This window comes from Coregonus lavaretus (assembly GCF_964263955.1).
Source record: "Coregonus lavaretus genome assembly, contig: HAP1_SCAFFOLD_123, whole genome shotgun sequence".
In the NCBI taxonomy this organism is placed as follows: Eukaryota; Metazoa; Chordata; class Actinopteri; order Salmoniformes; family Salmonidae; genus Coregonus; species Coregonus lavaretus.
Genome location: NW_028165834.1, coordinates 417,363 through 437,542, shown reverse-complemented (window position 1 = coordinate 437,542; position 20,180 = coordinate 417,363). Strand labels below are relative to the sequence as shown.

Below are 20,180 nucleotides of genomic sequence, written 5' to 3'. Positions count from 1 at the left end.
AAGTTTTAAAAATAAAACATAACAGCCTCCAGTATCTAGACACTGGGGTTCTAACATAGATTACCCTTTGAGTTAAGCTTTGGCACACACAGTAACAAACAGTCATTAGCCTACCAATAATGACATCTGATAATAAATAACCATTATGTTTAGTTTATAATCATTCAGTGACCCACTTTCTTGTTTCACATACTTATGTAAAAACAATATGCTTACATCATTTATTTTTATTTTTATGAGGCTTTGTAAGCTACTGTGGACAAATATAGAACCTTTGCATTATACTCCTCGGCTCTAGAAATAAATAACTTTATCTTAGTTATAAGTATCCATTTCATCATCTCCAAGAAACTGACCTTTTCCATTCATCAGAAATGTTCACTTACACAACCTCTGGTCCATTATAAAACGAACCATATAACACCACCAAAAAAAAACATAACACACCAATGGGCGTGCTCCCTTTAAGTCACATGCCATTACCAAATTCAGCGCAGTCACCTAGGTCGCAGTAAAATTAGGTTGACAGAAAGAGGTGACCGTCTACCTTTGCCGATACGTTTGGAACTAATGGGTCTTATTTTATTTATTAGGCGTTGTTGATTAATTTTAAGTCGAATATGCATTGAGAATGGCTAGCCAATCGCGCGTTGCCTAATTCAGGAGGTTATACAAACTTTCAGTGTAGCAGGTTACATAAAAACAACCAGTTATTGGACAAAGTGAATTCTCGGTCTGTCTCTATTGATCAATTCATTTATTTTATTTGAATAACATTATTTTTTTTTTTACATAGACGTTATAGACTTCACTGATATGGATGTTCTTTTGGAAAACCACTTGGATTATTTTATACACGACAATACTGCTGCTACGGGCTTGAGTCCAGAAATGCTTGCAGTTACACGGGAAGCCTTCGGTGCTGGGGACTTCAACCTCCTTGCTGAGATCTACAGCTCCCAGCTGGCGGATATCCGACACCCGGACCGGAGCCTCTGCCTCCTGAAAGCGGACGCGCTCAGCAGGGCTGGGCGGATGGCGGAGGCTCTGGATTCATACTGCAACGCCGCCAACTTGGACAGGTTACGACCAAACGAACTAGGGTCTCTCGTTGACTGTATTGCGCACACTTTGCGGGTAAAAGAATGCCTAAAAGAATGCACAGACTACAATGGGGTTTCCGAGGATGAGCATTCGTTGGAACTGTTCTCATGTCGGCTTTGCAAGTGCTTGTTAATCGAGCCAACAACTTTGGAATGCGGCCATACATTCTGCAAACCATGCATTGAGGATGACGGGATCAAAGAATGTGAAATCTGTCGTTACAAACTGAACAAAACAAATAGAGAATTAAAACCAATCGGTTTTAGAGTGAATGTAGTACTCAGGTGCCTGTTGGGTAAATGGTTTTGCGCAGAGAGTGAAGCAAGACGATGCTGGCTTGAAGGGGATAGAATGCGGAACGAACGGGGCTTTATCAACGCTCTTGAAAAATACAACAAAGCTATTGAAAAAGGTAAAATAACAACGTATTTAAAGGGACAATCCGCAGTGGAGACAAAGCGTATTCAGCGACACTGTTTTCGTAAAAAGTTTAGGGATGGGGCTGGAGTAATGTAACCACTCAAATTCATAGACAGAACTAACATTGCAGTAAAACAAGCTTACATTTTGGGTTCTGATAAGAGTACAACAGTTGAACTAAGCTCATGAGACATTTAAGATATATTCTTTAAGAATCAATGGGTACATAACATACATTTTAAGTCAAAATGAATGTAGCAACTGAAGAGTTCCCCTTTAACATTACATCATCACTCTTTTCTCATGATCTTTTTGTGCAAATTGAAATAAAAGCCTGTAACCCACTTCTGTGAAGTGCATATGCTTGTAATAGGTTATGTCAACCCATAAGGTCAAAGCCATGTTATCAACATCACCGATTGAAGGGGAACAGCCCCAGTCTGCAGGGATTATCCCATCACTGCCACCAATGTAGCGATTGGGTGAGGGAACCAGTGGTTATGGGATAAGTGCTTTACCACCCGTGCCACGTTCATAACACAAACTATACCAGATATAGGTTGGGATACATTGGCATCATCACACCATGATGACAAGTTCAGCTAAGGCATGAGTTGTGTAAGGCATGAGTTGTGTATGCCTGTGGACTTCGAGGGAACTCTAGTCTAGGGATCAGAGTAGGCAGAAAGCTAGCTTCTACCTTTATTTCATGGATAGGTAGCTAGGGTAGGCTTTCCAAATAGGTCAGGCATTGCATTGACAAATACTTTGTGGTGTTAGACACAGGCAGACATTTTTGTCTTGACTCACACAAAACATTTAATGACAGGGCGTCTGGAAATGACACTCCTTCTCTAATCTTGACCCATCAGTAATGTAGTCCTCAGGGCGAAAGGTAATAGGATAGAGGTATTCAAAGTTCTGTGGACTGAAAGAGGGCAGGAATGGTGGAATTGCTTCAACTCATGGCCTGACCGAGCCCAGAACTAGTTACATATGACCTGGATCTTATGAAATAACATTCTGCCCTACATACAGCTTGTCATCATTTGTGTAACTGCATGTGGGTTGAATATTTAGGTAACACATTACCCTTTCAGGGGGGTTGTAAAAGGGTTATTAATACAGTTATAGCTGTTAAGTAATGACTTCTAAATTACATACTAATAATTAACTGTCTTCAAACCCATACAGCATGGTTTTATACTGGGTTTAAGGCATTAACACAATGGACACGAGCAATGGAGGGTGTTGGAGATATGTGAATAACTTAAGCTGAATCTGACTCTTAACTAATGTTTGCATCATCTCTCCTCACAGCCCCCTCTATGTGTAGGCTGCTGGGCCGACGCGCAGAGCTACACATGGAGATGAACAACTTCAGACAGGCCATACAGGATGGAGACACCATGTGCCGACTGACGCCCCTCTCTCCCAAGGTAAGAAAACACGCAACTGTTTCCTGATATTAACACATTTACCCAAATGTTTTTGTGTAAATAACCTGAACGATACTGTGGTACTTGGGTTTTGTGTGTTTGTGCTCTCAGGCTCACTACGTGAAGGCCCTGGCTCTGAACAAAGCAGGTTATAATGAAGAGGCCCTGCAAGAATACTTCTACTGTCTGGCTCTGAAGCCAAACTGGACCTCAGTCAAGCTGGAAACGCAAAAGTTAAGCTACAACCACTGTGTTTAATTAGTTAGTTCACCGAACCAGATACTCAACCACTTGTGTGCCTGATTGACTGCGATGACTGCCAGTCACTGTCTTATCTCTTTCCCCCTGTAGATGCTGAGTGAGATGTTTTTTTCCGTGTTCAAGACGGACGGTCTCCCCACGTCATCACTCCGCCCCCACCAAACAGGTCTCGCTTCCCACCTCAAACCAGCCTCCCTTCTCCTCAGCTCCCTCCATTCCACCCCTCGTAGATGGAACCAAACCGCTACGGCAGAGACCAAGTCCTCATGTGAGGACTCCAAGACCCTGGCGTCTGTCCTGGCTGCCTTGCCTTTCTCCCCTGGCCTGAAGAGGAAGTTCTCAGGCGAGCCCCAAGGCTCTGCACCGCCCAACAAGCTGCCCAGAAAAGGTACCCAACCCCTCCCATTCCAATTGGCAATTATTTATTGTTGCCAAAAAGTAGATTTTTAAAGTAATACTAGTGAACAAAAACCTTGCAAAGTATCTTATTGTTGCTTGAATGCAATCATTATAAATGTATAGAAACCTCAGCAACAATAAAATGTACATTTCTTTCTTTGAGTCTTGTGTTCAGATGAGGCAAGCTCATCCCAGATGCCTGCAGCTTGTTGCAGTGGGAGGAGAGAGGTGCCCCCTCAGCTCCTGGATAGCGCTGACATGGAGTGCTCTGTTTGTATGAGGTAAGTCAAACACACACACACATACACACACACCCTGTCTGTAGGTCCAGTTGTCCCTATGTAGTTATTAAAACCCCCCTTGTGTTTTCTCCAGGCTGTTCTACGAGCCAGTCACCACCCCCTGTGGACACACCTTCTGCATGAATTGTCTTGAGCGCTGTCTGGACCACAACCCCAAATGCCCCCTGTGTAAAGAGAACATTACAGAGGTAAATAGTCACCACACAGACCTGCCTTCACTACTATTGGAAATGAACACCAATTACTGAAAGACAACATGAGGTAAAAATGAGTTATGACCCAGATTCCCCTTGTTATCTAATTGAACCTGTTGTTGTAATTGCAGTACATGGCCACTAGAGGGTACCATAAGACCCTGCTGATGGAGGAGATACTGCAGCGCTACCTGTCTGAGGAGCTGATTGAGAGGAGCAAGGTGCACCAGGAAGAGATGGCAGAGCTGTCAAAGTAAGTCAGGCCTCATTATGTTTCAGCCCCTAACCCCTTCTCAAAACAAAATGGCTGACCATTTTTTTGAATCCATCATTATGATACAATATTAGGTGGGCAGAATATCATATTTAGTGGTTTAACCCACATTTTATTCTCTCTGCAGCTTGACCCAGGAAGTGCCCATCTTCATCTGCACCATGGCATTCCCCACAATCCCCTGCCCCCTGCAAGTCTTCGAGCCGTGTTATAGGCTGATGATCCGACGCTGCATGGAGACGGGAACCAAGCAGTTTGGAATGTGCATCGCTGACGACATCAAAGGGTGAGTGGAGGTTTTACACCTGTGCCCACACAGCCATCAAAACACTTTGACACTAGTTTAACCAAAAGGGTAGCAAACCTGTGTTTGCGACTCAATTCAAGACCATGTTAGGCCACTGAACTAAAGCCTACCCTAGACATTTTATCTGGGTGCTAACAGGTTTCCGGCTTAGTTACTCATCCACACAGGCGTAGCTCTGTGAGCTACCTCCACTACACTAGCCTATCGCTCACACTTTCACTCCAGCAGATTCACGTGAGCAAATAGCTAATACAGATGTAGGAACTTAATTTGATCTTTCTTTTGTTGCGGAGAATTTCCCTGCACGGCAGGAAATGCAAACTTATAGTGTATTTGAGTTTTAAAGAGGCTTCTAAAGTTTGTAATTTTGACGAAAAAATTGATCAACCCCTACAACAATGTCCATTAATTATAATCCACATAATAATTCACATTTCCTGTTGCTGCAGAATTATTTTTCTGCTGTAGCAAACTGGCTCAAAATAAGATCCTACATCTGTATTCCCTGCGTTTCCCTGGCCACAGCTTTGCAGACTACGGCTGCATGTTGGAGGTGAAAGACATGAAGTTCCAACCAGACGGGTGCTCGGTGGTCGACACGGTCGGAGTGTCCCGCTTCAGAGTGCTGAGCCACGGCCACCGTGACGGCTACAACACAGCCAAGATAGAGCACCTGGAGGACCAGAAGGTGGATGGAGAGGAGCTGGCCGAGCTGCAGAAGCTCCATGACTCTGTGTACGAGCAGGCCAGCGCCTGGTTTACCTCCCTCAAAGACAACATGAAGAACCAGATCGTCAGCCACTTTGGACAGCTGCCCGAAAAAGACCCTGACATGCAGGTAAGAAACAGTCAGCAGATACGTACAGTAGAACTAGGCTTCAGAGTTTATCCTGGTTTCGTTGCCTGCTCAGGAAACTAAGACCCTTTAGAACCACCCAGATAAATCTAAATCCCCATATCTGTTAATCTAAGATCTGATTAAACTAATAAACTGTGGAATATTGGCAATGGACACTTTTTTAGCTGTAATATGGAATAATTCTCTGTGTCCTGTTCTCTTCTCTAACCCTACCATGCTCTGCCTCTGTGTTCTCAGGGGAGTGCCAGTGGTCCTGCATGGTGTTGGTGGCTTCTGGCCGTACTGCCCCTGGAGAAGAGAGCCCAGCTAAGCATCCTGGCCATGACCACCCTCCGAGAGCGCCTCAGCACCACCCGCCGCGTGCTCAGCCTCGTCACACGCAAACACCCGCCACCACGGCGACCATCTTCATCAGCAGCAGCATCATCATCACTGTAGTGGCCTCCCTAGAGGTGATCAGTTTAGAATCATCTGGGCCCAGTTTGTCAAAAGTTATCTATCTGGATTTCACCTATCGGTTAGGATTAAATGCATACAAATATAATTAATAGAACGGGAGTCCCCGTTGTAGTCAATGATTTGTCTGTTCTATTCATTATATTTCTATGCATTTAATCCTATCCGATAGACTAAATCTAGATAGATAACTTTTGGAAAACTGGGCCCTGGAGAAGAAGGGAAACGATACTAAATTTTCCTCAGAAGCGCTAGCCTCAGATAAAGAGTTTCAACATTGGGAATGATTTACCAGTGTTGTTCATAATCTCAGGAATGGGTTCTACTTGAGTCTTTAAAAAAGGATCGATGGACTAGTCCTACCCAACCATAACACATAAATGTGTCAGGTTTGCGCACATATATTTGGGTCAATTCCATTAAGTCCAGTTTTGTCATGTTTGTGTGTGGTACATTAGGTTATTATTGTCCTCTTGTCTTATTATTGGCCTGTGTACAAATGAGGCCTTAACTTATTTTTGCAATGTTTTTTTCTACTATTTGTCATGTAAAGCCAATTTTCATGTACAGAAATGTAGCATTTTTCTATGGGACATAATGAATAGAATAATGCACCCCATCCCTTACTGGAAAAATATGTTCTACTGTATATTGGTAATCATGTCAGGAGGGAGCGCTTAATGCAAGCAAGTGAAAAATAGCAGCACAAGACATTGCAGTAGCACAGAACATCCACAGGGTGGCAGTAAAAGTGTGAACAAAGAGGATCAACGCAGACAGCCTTACATTTATTTGAACAGGTGTTTTTTGTGGAGGACAGATCCACCCCTTTCCTTTCCATCACAAAAACAATGGACAGTAGGACAACACCCCTGTGATTCAACAGCCTATTTTTAGTTGAGTTCAATTAATCAAAGCTTGATTAAATATAGTAAGCCTAACTCATGTCTTTATAAGTCCACAGAGTGTATACTTCGGCTTCATAGCTAGTCAACCATCTTGATAAATTAACCAATGATTTTCAGCTCGATTAATTCCCCAGATGCACATCAGAACTAATGTTTGCAGCCTCGCCATGGTGTTTTCCCAGCAACTGCTGTGTACTCCTGGTCTAGCCAGACTGGTCACAGGAGCTGAAGTTGGTTTTAAAAACCGTATCTTTGTCCCAGGTTGAAGTTCCTTAAGGGAAATATCATCGTTGGATGCTGTACAGCAGGGGTGTCAAACTCATTCCATGGAGGGCCGAGTGTCTGCAGGTTTTTTGTTTTTTCCTTTCAATTAAGACCTAGACAACCAGGTGAGGGAAGCTCCTTACTAATTAGTGACCTTAATTAAGTACAATGGTGGAGCGAAAACCCACAGATACTCTGCCCTCTGTGGAATGCGTTTGACATGCTGTACAATAACAATGAGGCCAAGTGGTGTTTCTTTCCACTGTGCTGTTGTGAGGCATGCATAGACACTCACCTTCATAGTTATCTACATGAGTCTATTCCAAAAATCACACAGTGGGTCTCTTTCCCCCACAAACAGAGGTTGTCAAGAGGCCTGGGCAAAGGCACAAAATATGCCATATCCCAAATTGTAAGGACTGGTGTACTCTGTGTGGGCACCACATTAAAAGCTTCTGTGACTTAGCGTATTTCACACACAGTCAGATCTAGGAGAAGCAGCCAGGTGAGTCATTTGGGTTACTATGAAGTCAGAACCGTAGACAATGAGTCACCTCCGTGCTCCGTCACCACCATGTTGGAATGATCTGGAATCTCCCCAATTGATTCATAACCAAACCCAATTGATAAACACACACGCCATCATTCTCCCAGACCTGCTGAGGGGAGGACGGCTCATAATAATGACTGAAACGGTGCACATTTTTGGTAACAGGAATGTGAAGATGGCATTTTATTCAATTTATCTTAACTTATACCTTTTAAATGTATGATTTTGTTACTTGTGTGTTAATTGGGCCCAAAACTTTCATTATTCAAACCATTCCATATAGGTATACATTTACCATCAACTTCATCCTCAACAGTCAATTGTCTTTTCAATTTGAGTGTGTTCAGGTGTGTTGGCCACGCCTAGTAATTGGCCACACCTGATCTTAATTGGTTTGTGTCTTGAAAGGGGGTCTGTTTGAACGGGGAATGCTTTGAGGCGATAGACATGCTATATGCTCCTCAGGAAAGGTTTTGGTTGTTTTAATAACCTTTTAGCATGGTCTCTTTAAACCATCTGTTTTATAAATGAATAAATATTTATTGAATTCTGACCATTTCTATCTGTCCAGTTATTCTTTTTTAACCTCTTGATGTGCACGGGGTAAGGCCAGCTTCTTCACAAGGAACCTCGTTGCTGGCCATTTTGTATAGAATACACACAGATCACATGATCTATAGTCGGAAAGAACATGTTATATGTGTGCGTTACCGCACTGATGTTATGAAACACGTGGCAACCATAGAAAGGTGTCTGAATATGAGGCTAATATCAGGCGGCCTTTGGCCAGATGCCCACTGACTGAGACAGGATCAGCTGCATACATATCAGTAATGACAAAAAAGGGAAGTGAGCAAAGGCAGTAGGTCCCTGAAAAACCACCCCGGGATAGTGCTTTAGGATGAGGGGGCGAGACTCACCTAATAGAGTACACCGTCCGCTGTACCTTTTCCTAATAACTAAACAGAGACAGCACATGGAGTTCAAACGACAATGTATGAACGCCTCTCATTGAGGGTAACCTAATGCGGTAGCTCTACTTATGGCACATATTTGCAAATAATGACGTTTCAGTGCACACTCCGCTTAAGCTCGTTCGATTGTTCCTTTGCCACACCCATGATTACGAATATTGACACCGATGGCTCACGTGCGCATGTCCATGATTCCGTGAGATAGAGGCCTGCCTCGCCTTTTCTCGCGCATCTATTCTTTACAGAAATCCTTCGTTTTATATGAAAAAAGTTGTTTGTATTATTTTGGAGGGGCCGTTGACTAGATGAGGCAGAGAAGAAGAGAAATAGATTTGTATCTCTATTTCTTTACTGAATAATCACCCACTCCCCGGTTATTGCATCAAGGCCCTGCCCCTCCTCTGTGATTCCCGACCGGCTTCCTGTGTTTGTGCGGTTCTCACAAGCCAGGGAGTGAGGAGGATCAGAACTGGGAGTTGAGCGAGAGAAGGGCCGAGCTGCCACCTCAACATGGAGTAGCCTGGTGTCCTCGACAACAGTAGCGGACCACAAAGAGGAATACTCGAGGGCTATTTTTCTACAAGGAGGCACCGCAAATGATACCACATCAAAGATTCCACAGTTAACGCGAAGGAAGGATCGGTTTATATTTAAAAGATGGCGAACGACTCTCCGGCTAAAAGTCTGGTCGAAATAGACCTGGCTTCATTGCGGGTGAGCGGTGGACAAGGGCAGTGTCTTTTATTTCAAGATTAGGCTACCCCCAGATGTAATCTATTCCAATACCGTGAGATAACGTTATATACAACAAAGCAAACAGTTTTACCCAATAAAATATGGATACATTTTCGAGGTTAGCATTGCTGGGAGACTTATTTATTTATTATTATTCGGATCGAGAGAAAGCTGTCGTGCTGCCTGGCTTTCCTTTGTTCGAAATGCATTTGGCATGTTGTAGAGATCAGGGCGCAACAGCTGCGTTAATCTAGGTCCCATCTTTGCAACAATTATTAAAAAGCATTTTTCATAAAAAATTTATGGATGTGTAAAACATCTCTCTTTTTGACTCGTTTCAGGATCCAGCAGGGATTTTTGAATTGGTGGAAGTGGTCGGAAATGGCACCTATGGACAAGTATACAAGGTTGGTTCCAAGCTATATTATTTTATTCATCTGTGGCCTTCTCTTTGATACAAGATAGCTACATTGTTGCAGTTTTGGCATTGATCATCGAAATGATCCAGATTTCATGCCTGTGTGATGGAATAGATTCACGTCAACATCTCATCAGGATGTTTCTGTCATTGCACGCCAATAATCGCTGGTTGGATTGGTAAAGATGATGATGATGTCCCTCTGGGTATTAATGCTTGTAAAAACATATTTGGTGAAATATGGAAGTTAACTTGCAATCAATCCATGTACCACTCCATAGGCCAAGCTCCTCTGTTTCTCTTCTTCTACCCAGGCCTGTACGCTCAGTTGATTTGTTTCTAAATTGGAACCATTTTCTCTTATAATTCCCATGAATATTATTGATTGGTTTAGAAGTAAATGGCAACTGGGTTTGCAGACCAGTGTTGCTATGAGTGTTTTTAGAGTGCAGCACATCTCCTACATCACATCCTGCTGTGGAGAGAAGGGCAAAGGGAATTGGTTACTACTGCGGATCCAGACTAGGCCTTGCTTCATAGAGTATTTGGTTAAGTAAAATATCATGTGTTACACAGCAGGCTTTTTCACTCTCTCAACCATCTGTTTCTTGGTGTCATGTTTCTCTGTGAAAATGATCATGACTGTTTAAAGTTGAAATGGACCTTTTGGAGAATTTGGTGGGTTCCTTCTCTTGGACTTTGAGGATGAGTCCGACCCACTATTGGTGACCTGCCTCTTTCTCTGTACCCTCCTGTCCATTGGAAGGCCTGACCTATATTTGACCCCTTCTTTCAAACAGTCAGGCTAGCGACACTTTAGCAGAGCAGCTTGAAAACAACAACTGGAAAGTCTGTTAAGCAGGGTCGTTCACAGGGGCTGCATCAGTGCTCTGTCTATTCTCTTAGCTCTCAGGAGCAGGGTAGCTACTCCTGACTGAGTAGAATCAACAATAGTAGTCTGGATGTTAAAACGTAAAAGCAGAACCATTCATCTGATCCAACCCCGTGGAACGGAGAAGGCTGTTTTCTTTTGGTCATGTGACCCCATTGGTAATGGAAAACTTGGTAGCAAGCATCTTCCTACCATGAACAGATGGCTTCATGGGCCTATGTGGAGAGAATTATTCACTTTGAGGCATTTATCTCTCTCTCTCTTTACTGCTCTTTCTAAATTTCACCAAATGATAGACTACAGAGTTGATTGGAATTGGTGCATTAAAACGTTTACATCAAAGGCTCATATAGGCCTTATGCTATCTTTTGCTATTTATAGTCAGGCAGAGCATGAGCCATTCTACCACACTGCATGGAATAGAATGGACATCCAGCAAAAGGGCCCCGGGCCAGGCTGGCTGTGTATGTGCCTGTTGTTTAGTCCGCAAAATGGAGGACATCCTTGGTCTAATGATTCCAAGCAAAGCCAACTTGTCTGTGCTGATTTACATTTTAGTAATTTAGCAGACGCTCTTATCCAGAGCGACTTACAGTTAGTGAGTGCATACATTTTCATATTTTTTTCATACTGGCCCCCCGTGGGAAACGAACCCACAACCCTGGCGTTGCAAGCGCCATGCTCTACCAACTGAGCTACACAGGGTGATTTGAAAGATAAAGAACAAGAACCGGGGGTTGTAGTTTTCTCCTGAAATTCAAAAGACCTCATTTGCTATTCTGCAGATAGTTAGGTCTGCATGCTCTGGTTATTTGTACATGTTCACAACAGACAGTCCCAAAGCCATTGGATGTCAGAGGTTTACTGTATGCCAACCTCTAACCTACATAATTGTAATGCTAAATAAAGGCAGTTTGTTTCAGTCAATTATTCCCCTTCGTCTAGTGAGACTGTACTGTGCACTACACGTTATAAACTAGGCTAATATGTAGCCCAGCAATGTACACTACATTACCAAAAGTATGTGGACACCTGCTCGTCGAACGTCTCATTCCAAAATCATGGGCATTAATATGGAGTTGGTCCCCCCTTTGCTGCTATAACAGCCTCCACTCTTCTGGGAAGGCTTTCCACTAGATGTTTGAACATTGCTGTGGGGACTTGCTTCCATTCAGCCACGAGCATTAGTGAGGTCGGGCACTGATGTTGGGCGATTTAAGTCTGGCTCGCAGTCGGCGTTCCAATTCATCACAAAGGTGTTCGATGAGGTTGATGTCAGGGCTCTTTGCAGGCCAGTCAAGTTCTTCCACGCCGATCTCGACCAACCATTTCTGTATGGACCTCGCTTTGTGCACGGAGACATTGTCATGCTGAAACAGGGAAGGGCCTTCCCCAAACTGTTGCCACAAAGTTGGAAGCACATCATTGTCTAGAATGTATGCTGTATCATAAATATTTCCCTTCACTGGAACTAAGGGGCATAGCCCGAACCATGAAAAACAGCCCCAGAACAGTTTTCCTCCTCCACCAAACTTTACAGTTGGCACTGCATTGGGGCAGGTAGCGTTCTCCTGGCATCCGCCAAACCCAGATTCGTCCGTCGGACTGCCAGATGGTGAAGCGTGCTTCATCACTCCAGAGAACGACTTTCCACTGCTCCAGAGTCCAATGGAGGCGAGCTTTACACCACTCCAGCCAACACTTGGCAATGCGCATGGTGATCTTAGGCTTGTGTGCGGCTGCTCGTCCATGGAAACCTATTTCATGAAGCTCCCGACTAACAGTTATTGTGCTGACGTTGCTTCCAGGGGCAGTTTGGAATGCGGTAGTGAGTGTTGCAACCGAGGACCGACAATCTTTACGCACTTCAGCACTCGGCGGTCCCGTTCTGTGAGCTTGTGTGGCCTACCACTTTGCGGCTGAGCTGTTGTTGCTCCTAGACGTTTCCACTTCACAATAACAGCACTTACAGTTGACCGAGGCAGCTCTAGCAGGGTAGGAATTTGACGAACTGACTTGTTGGAAAGGTGGCATCCTATGACGGTGCCACGTTGAAAGTCACTGAGCTCTTCAGTAAGGCCATTCTACTGCCAATGTTTGTCTATGGAGATTGCATCAAATCAAAATCAAATCAAATTTTATGTCACATGCGCCGAATACAACAGGTGTGGACCTTACAGTGAAATGCTTACTTACAAGCCCTTAAACAACAATGCAATTTTAAGAATGAATACCAAAAAAAGACCAAAAAAACATTAAATATCTAAATAATAAGGAATAAAAGTAACAAATAATTAAAGAGCAGCAGTAAAATAACAATAGCGAGGCTATATACAGGGGGTACCGGTACCGAGTCAATGTGCCGGTTAGTCGAAGTGTATTGGCTGTGTTCTCGATTTTATACACCTGTCAGCAACAGGTGGGGCTGAAATAGCCGAATCCACAAATTTGAAGGGATGTCCACGTACTTTTGTGTATATATAGTATGTTTTTTTTCCTACCTCCCATCAGCTGCCTGACACCAATGCTAGGTCAGTGGTGCAGTAACACGGTTAGTTAGCCTACCAGACAGACGAGTGAGCGTGTGGTCTGAATGAGGGGCGCTAGCTGGGACTGGTAGAGGAGGAGCAGCTGTCCTAGGCTCCAGACAGAGGCTGCATGGCCAGGCAGCTTCATTACAAAGCTGGTTCTGTCTCAGTGTCTCTGGCTCTCTTTGGGACCCGCCACCAGACCCACAGAAAGGATGTGTTTGTCAGTCGGGTCTCAAATGCTGAATAATCAACTAGCCCTGTTCCTTTCTATCTCTTTCTGTGAGGCTTTTCTTTTTCTGCTTTGCAAAGCAGTTTTTCACTCATTCAAACCTCTCAAAATAAGACAATCAAGCACAGTCTATTTCTTCTATTCAGAAGGCCCAGGCCAATTTCTTGCATTGAATTACATTTCTGAAATGCAGACTACTTTTTGGGGGCTACCTCACATCTGTCCCCTTTTTCTTTTGTTTGTTCTTTTCGTTTTTCAAACCGTTTGCTTTGTAGGCATGTTTTCTTGACACTGTTTGTCTCAAAAGCAGTCGCCACAGCCTGTTTGATGATTCAGCTAGCCCAGATGACATACAGTATCTCACTGAATGGGTGACCTTTTCATTTGGAGCTTTTGACAGAAGCGGGTTGCAGGCGCTCAATGCCCCGTGCTGCATGATGTGGCTCTTCTGGATGCAAATGCCAGCAGCCAATCACAGCAGCAGAGGCAAGGTGGCAGTGACTGTTGTCTGGGGCTAGTGCCAGGTTTAGACCTTACTGTTAAGCTCAGTGGTAGATAGGGATTTAACTTGGCTTGGCCTACCAGCTGAATGACCTTTTGAAGTCTTATCTAACTGTCATCATGTGGGTGTGACAGTCAAGGGAAGGGTTACATCATTTTGTATGCTCACTAGGGATGCAAATTTAGATATATTTTGCTGCAGACTAACTGACCCTCATTAACAGGTCAACAAACGTAAACATTTTTCCAAACAGTAAAATGAACGTGGACAACAGAAAATAGCCTACTATGTATGCATACAAGGAACATACATTTTTCATTAAGAGCTTAATGGAAACATGCAACAATAGCAAGCCTATCGTTTTACAGTCAGAAGGCTATAGCCTATTATGGAACATGCAATTCCTGTAATGAAGCAACTATTAAATAAAACTTCATTTTCAAACTTTTGCTAAAATGCAATTTGCGGGAGAAAAGTTCTAAACAGCAACCTAATGCGAGCGGATCCATATGTGACAGAGATGAATATCTGTTAGAAACTAAGGGGGCTTTCACACCAAATTGGTTTGGTGCGGTTTTTCTGAATACCCCCTTAGTTCAGTTCGTTTGGACTCGTGTGAACACTATCCGCACTATGGAGCGCACTAAACAACGCACCGTGGTTTGTTCAAAAAGGGTGGTCTCGGTCCGATTCAGTTTGTACCGTGGTGTGGTTAGCTGGAGGTGAGAACGCGGTCCGGACCAAACGCAGAAAAAGAACCAGAGTTGTGCATTATTATTATTATTATTATTGGTTGTTTGACATCACAACTTGACATCTCTAAAACATTCTGTGAGTAGCAGCTCATTTGAGTGCATCTGATGCAGGTTAAGGGAGACTGGGGGCTATACTGGGATATAGGCTACTGAATATAGACAGTTGGAGAGGCAATTTTGCTGTTTCCTCCTTCATGTTGTTGGAATACCAAGCAAAAGTAATATGAAGATTGGGACACACAAGTAATGCGTCATGATGATCATAAATGGATTTAACGTGAGCATATTTGTCCAATAAACAAATGACTTGCATGGACAAGTGGTTTTGTTGTGGAATTTTAGTTCGTTTGACATTTGGCAATGTGAAACCAACCAGACCAAATGGGAAAAAAAATACAATGTAACAAATACTGATTCAAACTATAGCTCAAAACTAGTGTGATAACTCCCTTAGAAAGATGGGGAATCTAATAGCAACCACTAGGATGGGTTGCTAATATGACTCGAATTTTGCCTTTGGCTTCTGGACAACAACATTTTAAAAATGAAAACCAATAGAACAGTAAAGAAATTATGGTTAATGGCATGAGGAAGTCTTTCAAAAAAATAAAAAAAATAATTGAGAAATAAAATAGTAGCTCTTATTACTAGTGGCCAGCCCAAAAAATGTGCATACGATTGCATTTATAATTATTTGTTGCGCAGTGACTGGGGCTGATAAAACCACACGTTACACTCCATTAGCAGCTTTATGAGGTGCTCTCGAGCTGTCTGACAGGGGATGGGCTATTCCGCTCCTCAAACTAGGAGAATGCTATGTGATAAATAAGATACATGACGTCTAACGAAAATAGACACTCGCCAAATTTAATTCCACTAAATTATGCAAATTAACCGATAAGCAAGACCAGTCAAATGTAGTTTCAGCAGCGGTTACCCATTAACATCCCTAATCTCACCTTGCACTGGAATGATAGCTAGTAGATACCGGTACTCACTAACATTTTTACAAGAGGACCCTTCTCAAAATGGGCAATGTTGTGCTGCTGGCTGCTATAATGTTCCACTAAACATTTCAAAATGGCTGATCCTTTAGTTGTAGATGCAATGGCTTAGGCTATTTCCGCCAATCACATTGTTGTATACCAAATCTTACTGCCAGCGCGCCCCTCCTTCTGGCTCTCAACATTTCTTAATTAATTTCTTATGATAAACCCTGGTACTAGTCCCATTCGCACTAAAAGCATTAAAATAGTAGGGAGGCTAAGGACATGCTTGGAGGTATTGGCTTGCTGCAGCACTACAATCTCCCTAAACATCGTTGACCTAGTATTTGTGGGAACTCAGTCCTCTTCTGAACAATTGGCCATTGTCTCATTAAGGAGAGGGTCATCAGTGTCCATGCTGGTCTCAGTGCACAGCTTTGTATGGTTGATCCCGACTGCATCTAGTAGTCCTACGTCTCAATACAGTTGTTGGATTTGCAGTGTTTTCATCTTACCATCATTTCGCCTACTACAACACAGGCCATGACCTCCTAGTGGTAGGTCGAAGTTGTATGGTGTTTCTATACCCCTGAAAATCCGCTTCCTGCACTGACTCCATAATGGGATTCTCAGATCAGTTTGATCTCTTCTTTGGCTCCAGACCAGCTGGCACTGAGAGACGGGAAGGAGAGCCCTCCGGTGCGTCTGAGATTTTTTTTTTTTATAGTGAGAAAAACAAAACCTGAAGGATTCATTAAGTTCTGCCTTGGTGCGTGGTATGTGGGGGAGGATTCCCTGGGCTGGGCTGTACAGAATGGCCATATATAGACCTAGTTAGCAAGCTACTCAGTCAGTCAGGCCTGCAGTGCTGCTGGTGTCCCAGCGCTCTGCTCCCTGGGATGTGCCAACCTCTTTTAAACATCATGCCCCTCTCCTCCCTCACTACCCACCGGCTTCCACTCTGCAGTCCATGTCAGGCCACTACAGCAGGGTTCTTCAATTCCGGTCCTGGAGGGCCGAAACACATCTGTTTTTCATCCTCTCCTTCTAATCGGGGGCTAATTCAGACCTGGGACACCAGGTGAGTGCAATTAACTACCAGGTAGAAATAAAAAACAGAAGTGTTTCGGCCCTCCAGGACCGGAATTGAAGAACCCTGCACTACAGGGATGCTGGGAGAATATACCCATAGTCCCGTGGTGCTGGCTCCTCCTGTGACCTCACTCTTTCACACTCCATCGCTTTCCTTCCACCTCTTTCCCTTCTCTCTAGTCCCCTTCTCTCAGTTTACCTGTGTGTAAACCCCTTTACTTCTCCTGTTTGCTCATGTCCTCAAACCCTCCCCCTACAAATCTCTCGCCCTCATGGAATTCCAGCTCTGCAGGCCCATGTCTGCTTTACCAGGGGGAGGATTTGGGGGGGTGTGGACCCAGGGTGAGAGGTCTGCTGCAGCTCTAAATAGCTTGGCCCAGTTCTGTGATTGTAAGAGGCACACTGGGGGTCACTGGTTCCAGTGGGAACCAACACTCTCTGTTTGACACGGTGCCATGACAGAGGCCACATGTAACCCCCCCCCCCACCCACCCGCAGGTACAGAGGAAAGATTTGGCATGGGTCCTCAGATCCTCAAAAAATTCTACAGCTGCACCATCGAGAGCATCCTGACTGGTTGCATCACCGCCTGGTATGGCAACTGCTTGGCCTCCGACCGCAAGGCACTACAGAGGGTAGTGCGTACGGCCCAGTACATCACTGGGGCCAAGCTTCCTGCCATCCAGGACCTCTATACCAGGCGGTGTCAGAGGAAGGCCCTCAAAATTGTCAAAGACTCCAGCCACCCTAGTCATAGACTGTTCTCTCTGCTACCGCACGGCAAGCGGTACCGGAGTGCCAAGTCTAGGTCCAAAAGACTTCTCAACAGCTTCTACCCCCAAGCCATAAGACTCCTGAACAGCTAATCATGGCTACCCGGACTATTTGCACTGCCCCCCCACCCCATCCTTTTTACGCTGCTGCTACTCTGTTAATTATTTATGCATAGTCACTTTAACTCTACCCACATGTACATATTACCTCAACTAGCCGGTGCCCCCGCACATTGACTCTGCAACGGTGCCTCCCTACTGTTATTTTATTTTACTTCTGCTCTTTTTTTTCTCAACACTTTTTTTGTTGTTTTTATTTTAACTTTTTTTGTTAAAAATAAATGCACTGTTGGTTAAGGGCTGTAAGTAAGCATTTCACTGTGATGTCTGCACCTGTTGTATTCGGCGCATGTGACCAATACAATTTGATTTGATTTGAAAGGTCATAGGTCATGAGTAGCATCAAACCCTCTGTGGCAGTAGCACTGTATAGGATCCATACTGGGATAGCTTCCATATTGTATGTGGGCTATGGCCTTTATACTTGCTTTGCTTTAACATTTCATCTGTCCTAAGATGGCATCAGAAACTTGTAGTTGGGATTTCAATTTCCTCACTTTAAGCTGTCTTTAATAATGGAGACTTATGGATGAAGATAATGTAACAGCGATTTACTTTTCCACGAATGAAAGGTAAACTATGTGAGGATGTTTCCCAGGACCTAAACCCATGACCTAAACCCATGACATCATGACGTCACCATAAAGCAGGGTTTCCCAAACTCGGTCCTGGGGCCCCTACAGGGTGTACATTTTGGTTTTTCCCCTAGCACTACACAGCTGATTCAAATAATCAAAGGTTGATGATGAGTTGGTTATTTGAATCAGCTGTGTAGTGATAGGGGAAAAAACCAAAACGTGCACCTGGGGGGGCCAGGACCGAGTCTGGGAAACCCTGCCATAAAGGATGTAGATGGGTTAAACAAAGAAGGAGAACTGGTGGCAGTGACGGATGATGCAAGACTGATGCAAGCACACCTGTCTGCCTCCTAATCGTCTAGACATCCCCAGTCTCTGCCCCTCCCTGTCTTTTCCTCCTTCCCTTCTCTCCTCTTTGTACCCCTTGGCCTTCTTTACCCAGGCTGCCTTGTGGGTAGTGGAGGGGGTAGGACAGGCAGGGTGTGGTGGTACTGTCTGTGGGTAGTGGAGGGGGTAGGCCAGGCAGGGAGTGGTGGTACTGTCTGTGGGTAGTGGAGGGGGTAGGCCAGGCAGGGAGTGGTGGTACTGTCTGTGGGTAGTGGAAGGGGTAAGGCAGGCAGGGTGTGGTGGTACTGTCTGTGGGTAGTGGAAGGGGTAAGGCAGGCAGGGTGTGGTGGTACTGTCTGTGGGTAGTGGAGGGGGTAGGACAGGCAGGGTGTGGTGGTACTGTCTGTGGGTAGTGGAGGGGGTAGGACAGGCAGGGTGTGGTGGTACTGTCTGTGGGTAGTGGAAGGGGTAAGGCAGGCAGGGTGTGGTGGTACTGTCTGTGGGTAGTGGAGGGGGTAGGACAGGCAGGGTGTGGTGGTACTGTCTGTGGGTAGTGGAAGGGGTAAGGCAGGCAGGGTGTGGTGGTACTGTCTGTGGGTAGTGGAAGGGGTAAGGCAGGCAGGGTGTGGTGGTACTGTCTGTGGGTAGTGGAAGGGGTAAGGCAGGCAGGGTGTGGTGGTACTGTCTGTGGGTAGTGGAGGGGGTAGGACAGGCAGGGTGTGGTGGTACTGTCTGTGGGTAGTGGAGGGGGTAGGACAGGCAGGGTGTGGTGGTACTGTCTGTGGGTAGTGGAAGGGGTAAGGCAGGCAGGGTGTGGTGGTACTGTCTGTGGGTAGTGGAGGGGGTAGGACAGGCAGGGTGTGGTGGTACTGTCTGTGGGTAGTGGAAGGGGTAAGGCAGGCAGGGTGTGGTGGTACTGTCTGTGGGTAGTGGAGGGGGTAGGCCAGGCAGGGTGTGGTGGTACTGTCTGTGGGTATAGAGGAGGGTGTCCTCCCAGCAGTGCTGAGCAATTAGTGCTTTTTGAGATCGATTCCATTTCGGTTTGAATAGAAAAAAATAATCACTTTATTTTTAATTTTTTAAAACATTAAATGCTCTTTGCATTATGTGGGTTGAGTGCTTTAACAACACAGAATAAAACAACTAATACAAGTCCCACGATGGTAGTGACTGCCCATTACTGCTTATCACGTATTAACCATCATTTATTCACATGAATTTACTTTTATAAAATATTTCAGTTGTTGTGTATATTACATTTGTTTTATTTGATGACTTTATTATTTCATTCCAAGTCATCATCTCATCTCTATAGAGCTGCTGTCTATGCTTTCTAACTAAATCACTATTTTAGTAGTTCTTCAAAGTAAATAAGGCATACTTTTATGACTGCTTAATACCAACAATCTCTTAGATCATGTATTTTCAGGTAGAGATTCTTCTCTCCATACCTACAAAGACCGGACAAGTACGCGCACAATGGATTATGGTCATTGTAGTTAATTACCGCGTTTTCTGCCCTGAACTATGT

The 20,180-nt window shown here is 44.4% G+C and overlaps 2 protein-coding genes across 2 annotated transcripts in view; both read left to right on the top strand.

Moving 5' to 3' along the window:
- Positions 1 to 507: 507 nt before the first annotated feature.
- On the top strand, positions 508 to 8,290 carry LOC311115415 (LON peptidase N-terminal domain and RING finger protein 2-like). Its single transcript, XM_084190594.1, has 10 exons — positions 508 to 1,516; positions 2,845 to 2,963; positions 3,075 to 3,197; positions 3,315 to 3,612; positions 3,787 to 3,904; positions 3,999 to 4,113; positions 4,251 to 4,372; positions 4,521 to 4,679; positions 5,226 to 5,538; positions 5,797 to 8,290. Exons 1-10 carry the CDS (start codon positions 817 to 819, stop codon positions 5,995 to 5,997), a joined length of 2,268 nt encoding a protein of 755 aa, XP_084046720.1. The 5' UTR covers positions 508 to 816; the 3' UTR covers positions 5,998 to 8,290.
- Positions 8,291 to 9,004: 714 nt separating this feature from the next.
- The window catches only part of LOC311115404 (mitogen-activated protein kinase kinase kinase kinase 4-like), a 47,705-nt gene continuing 36,529 nt past the window's right edge, over positions 9,005 to 20,180 (top strand). The window contains exons 1-2 of the mRNA XM_084190580.1: positions 9,005 to 9,425; positions 9,788 to 9,853. Of these exons, the coding sequence (XP_084046706.1) occupies positions 9,369 to 9,425; positions 9,788 to 9,853 (123 nt within the window). The 5' untranslated portion in view covers positions 9,005 to 9,368. The remainder of the gene's footprint in view (positions 9,426 to 9,787; positions 9,854 to 20,180) is intronic.

Coding starts and splice junctions, on each gene's coding strand:
- LOC311115415 (XM_084190594.1), top strand. CDS start 817: ATGGATGTTCTTTTGGAAAACCACTTGGATTATTTTATACACGACAAT. Junction 1,517..2,844: donor CAACAAAGCTATTGAAAAAG/GTAAAATAACAA, acceptor CTCTCCTCACAG/CCCCCTCTATGTGTAGGCTG. Junction 5,539..5,796: donor AAAAAGACCCTGACATGCAG/GTAAGAAACAGT, acceptor CTGTGTTCTCAG/GGGAGTGCCAGTGGTCCTGC.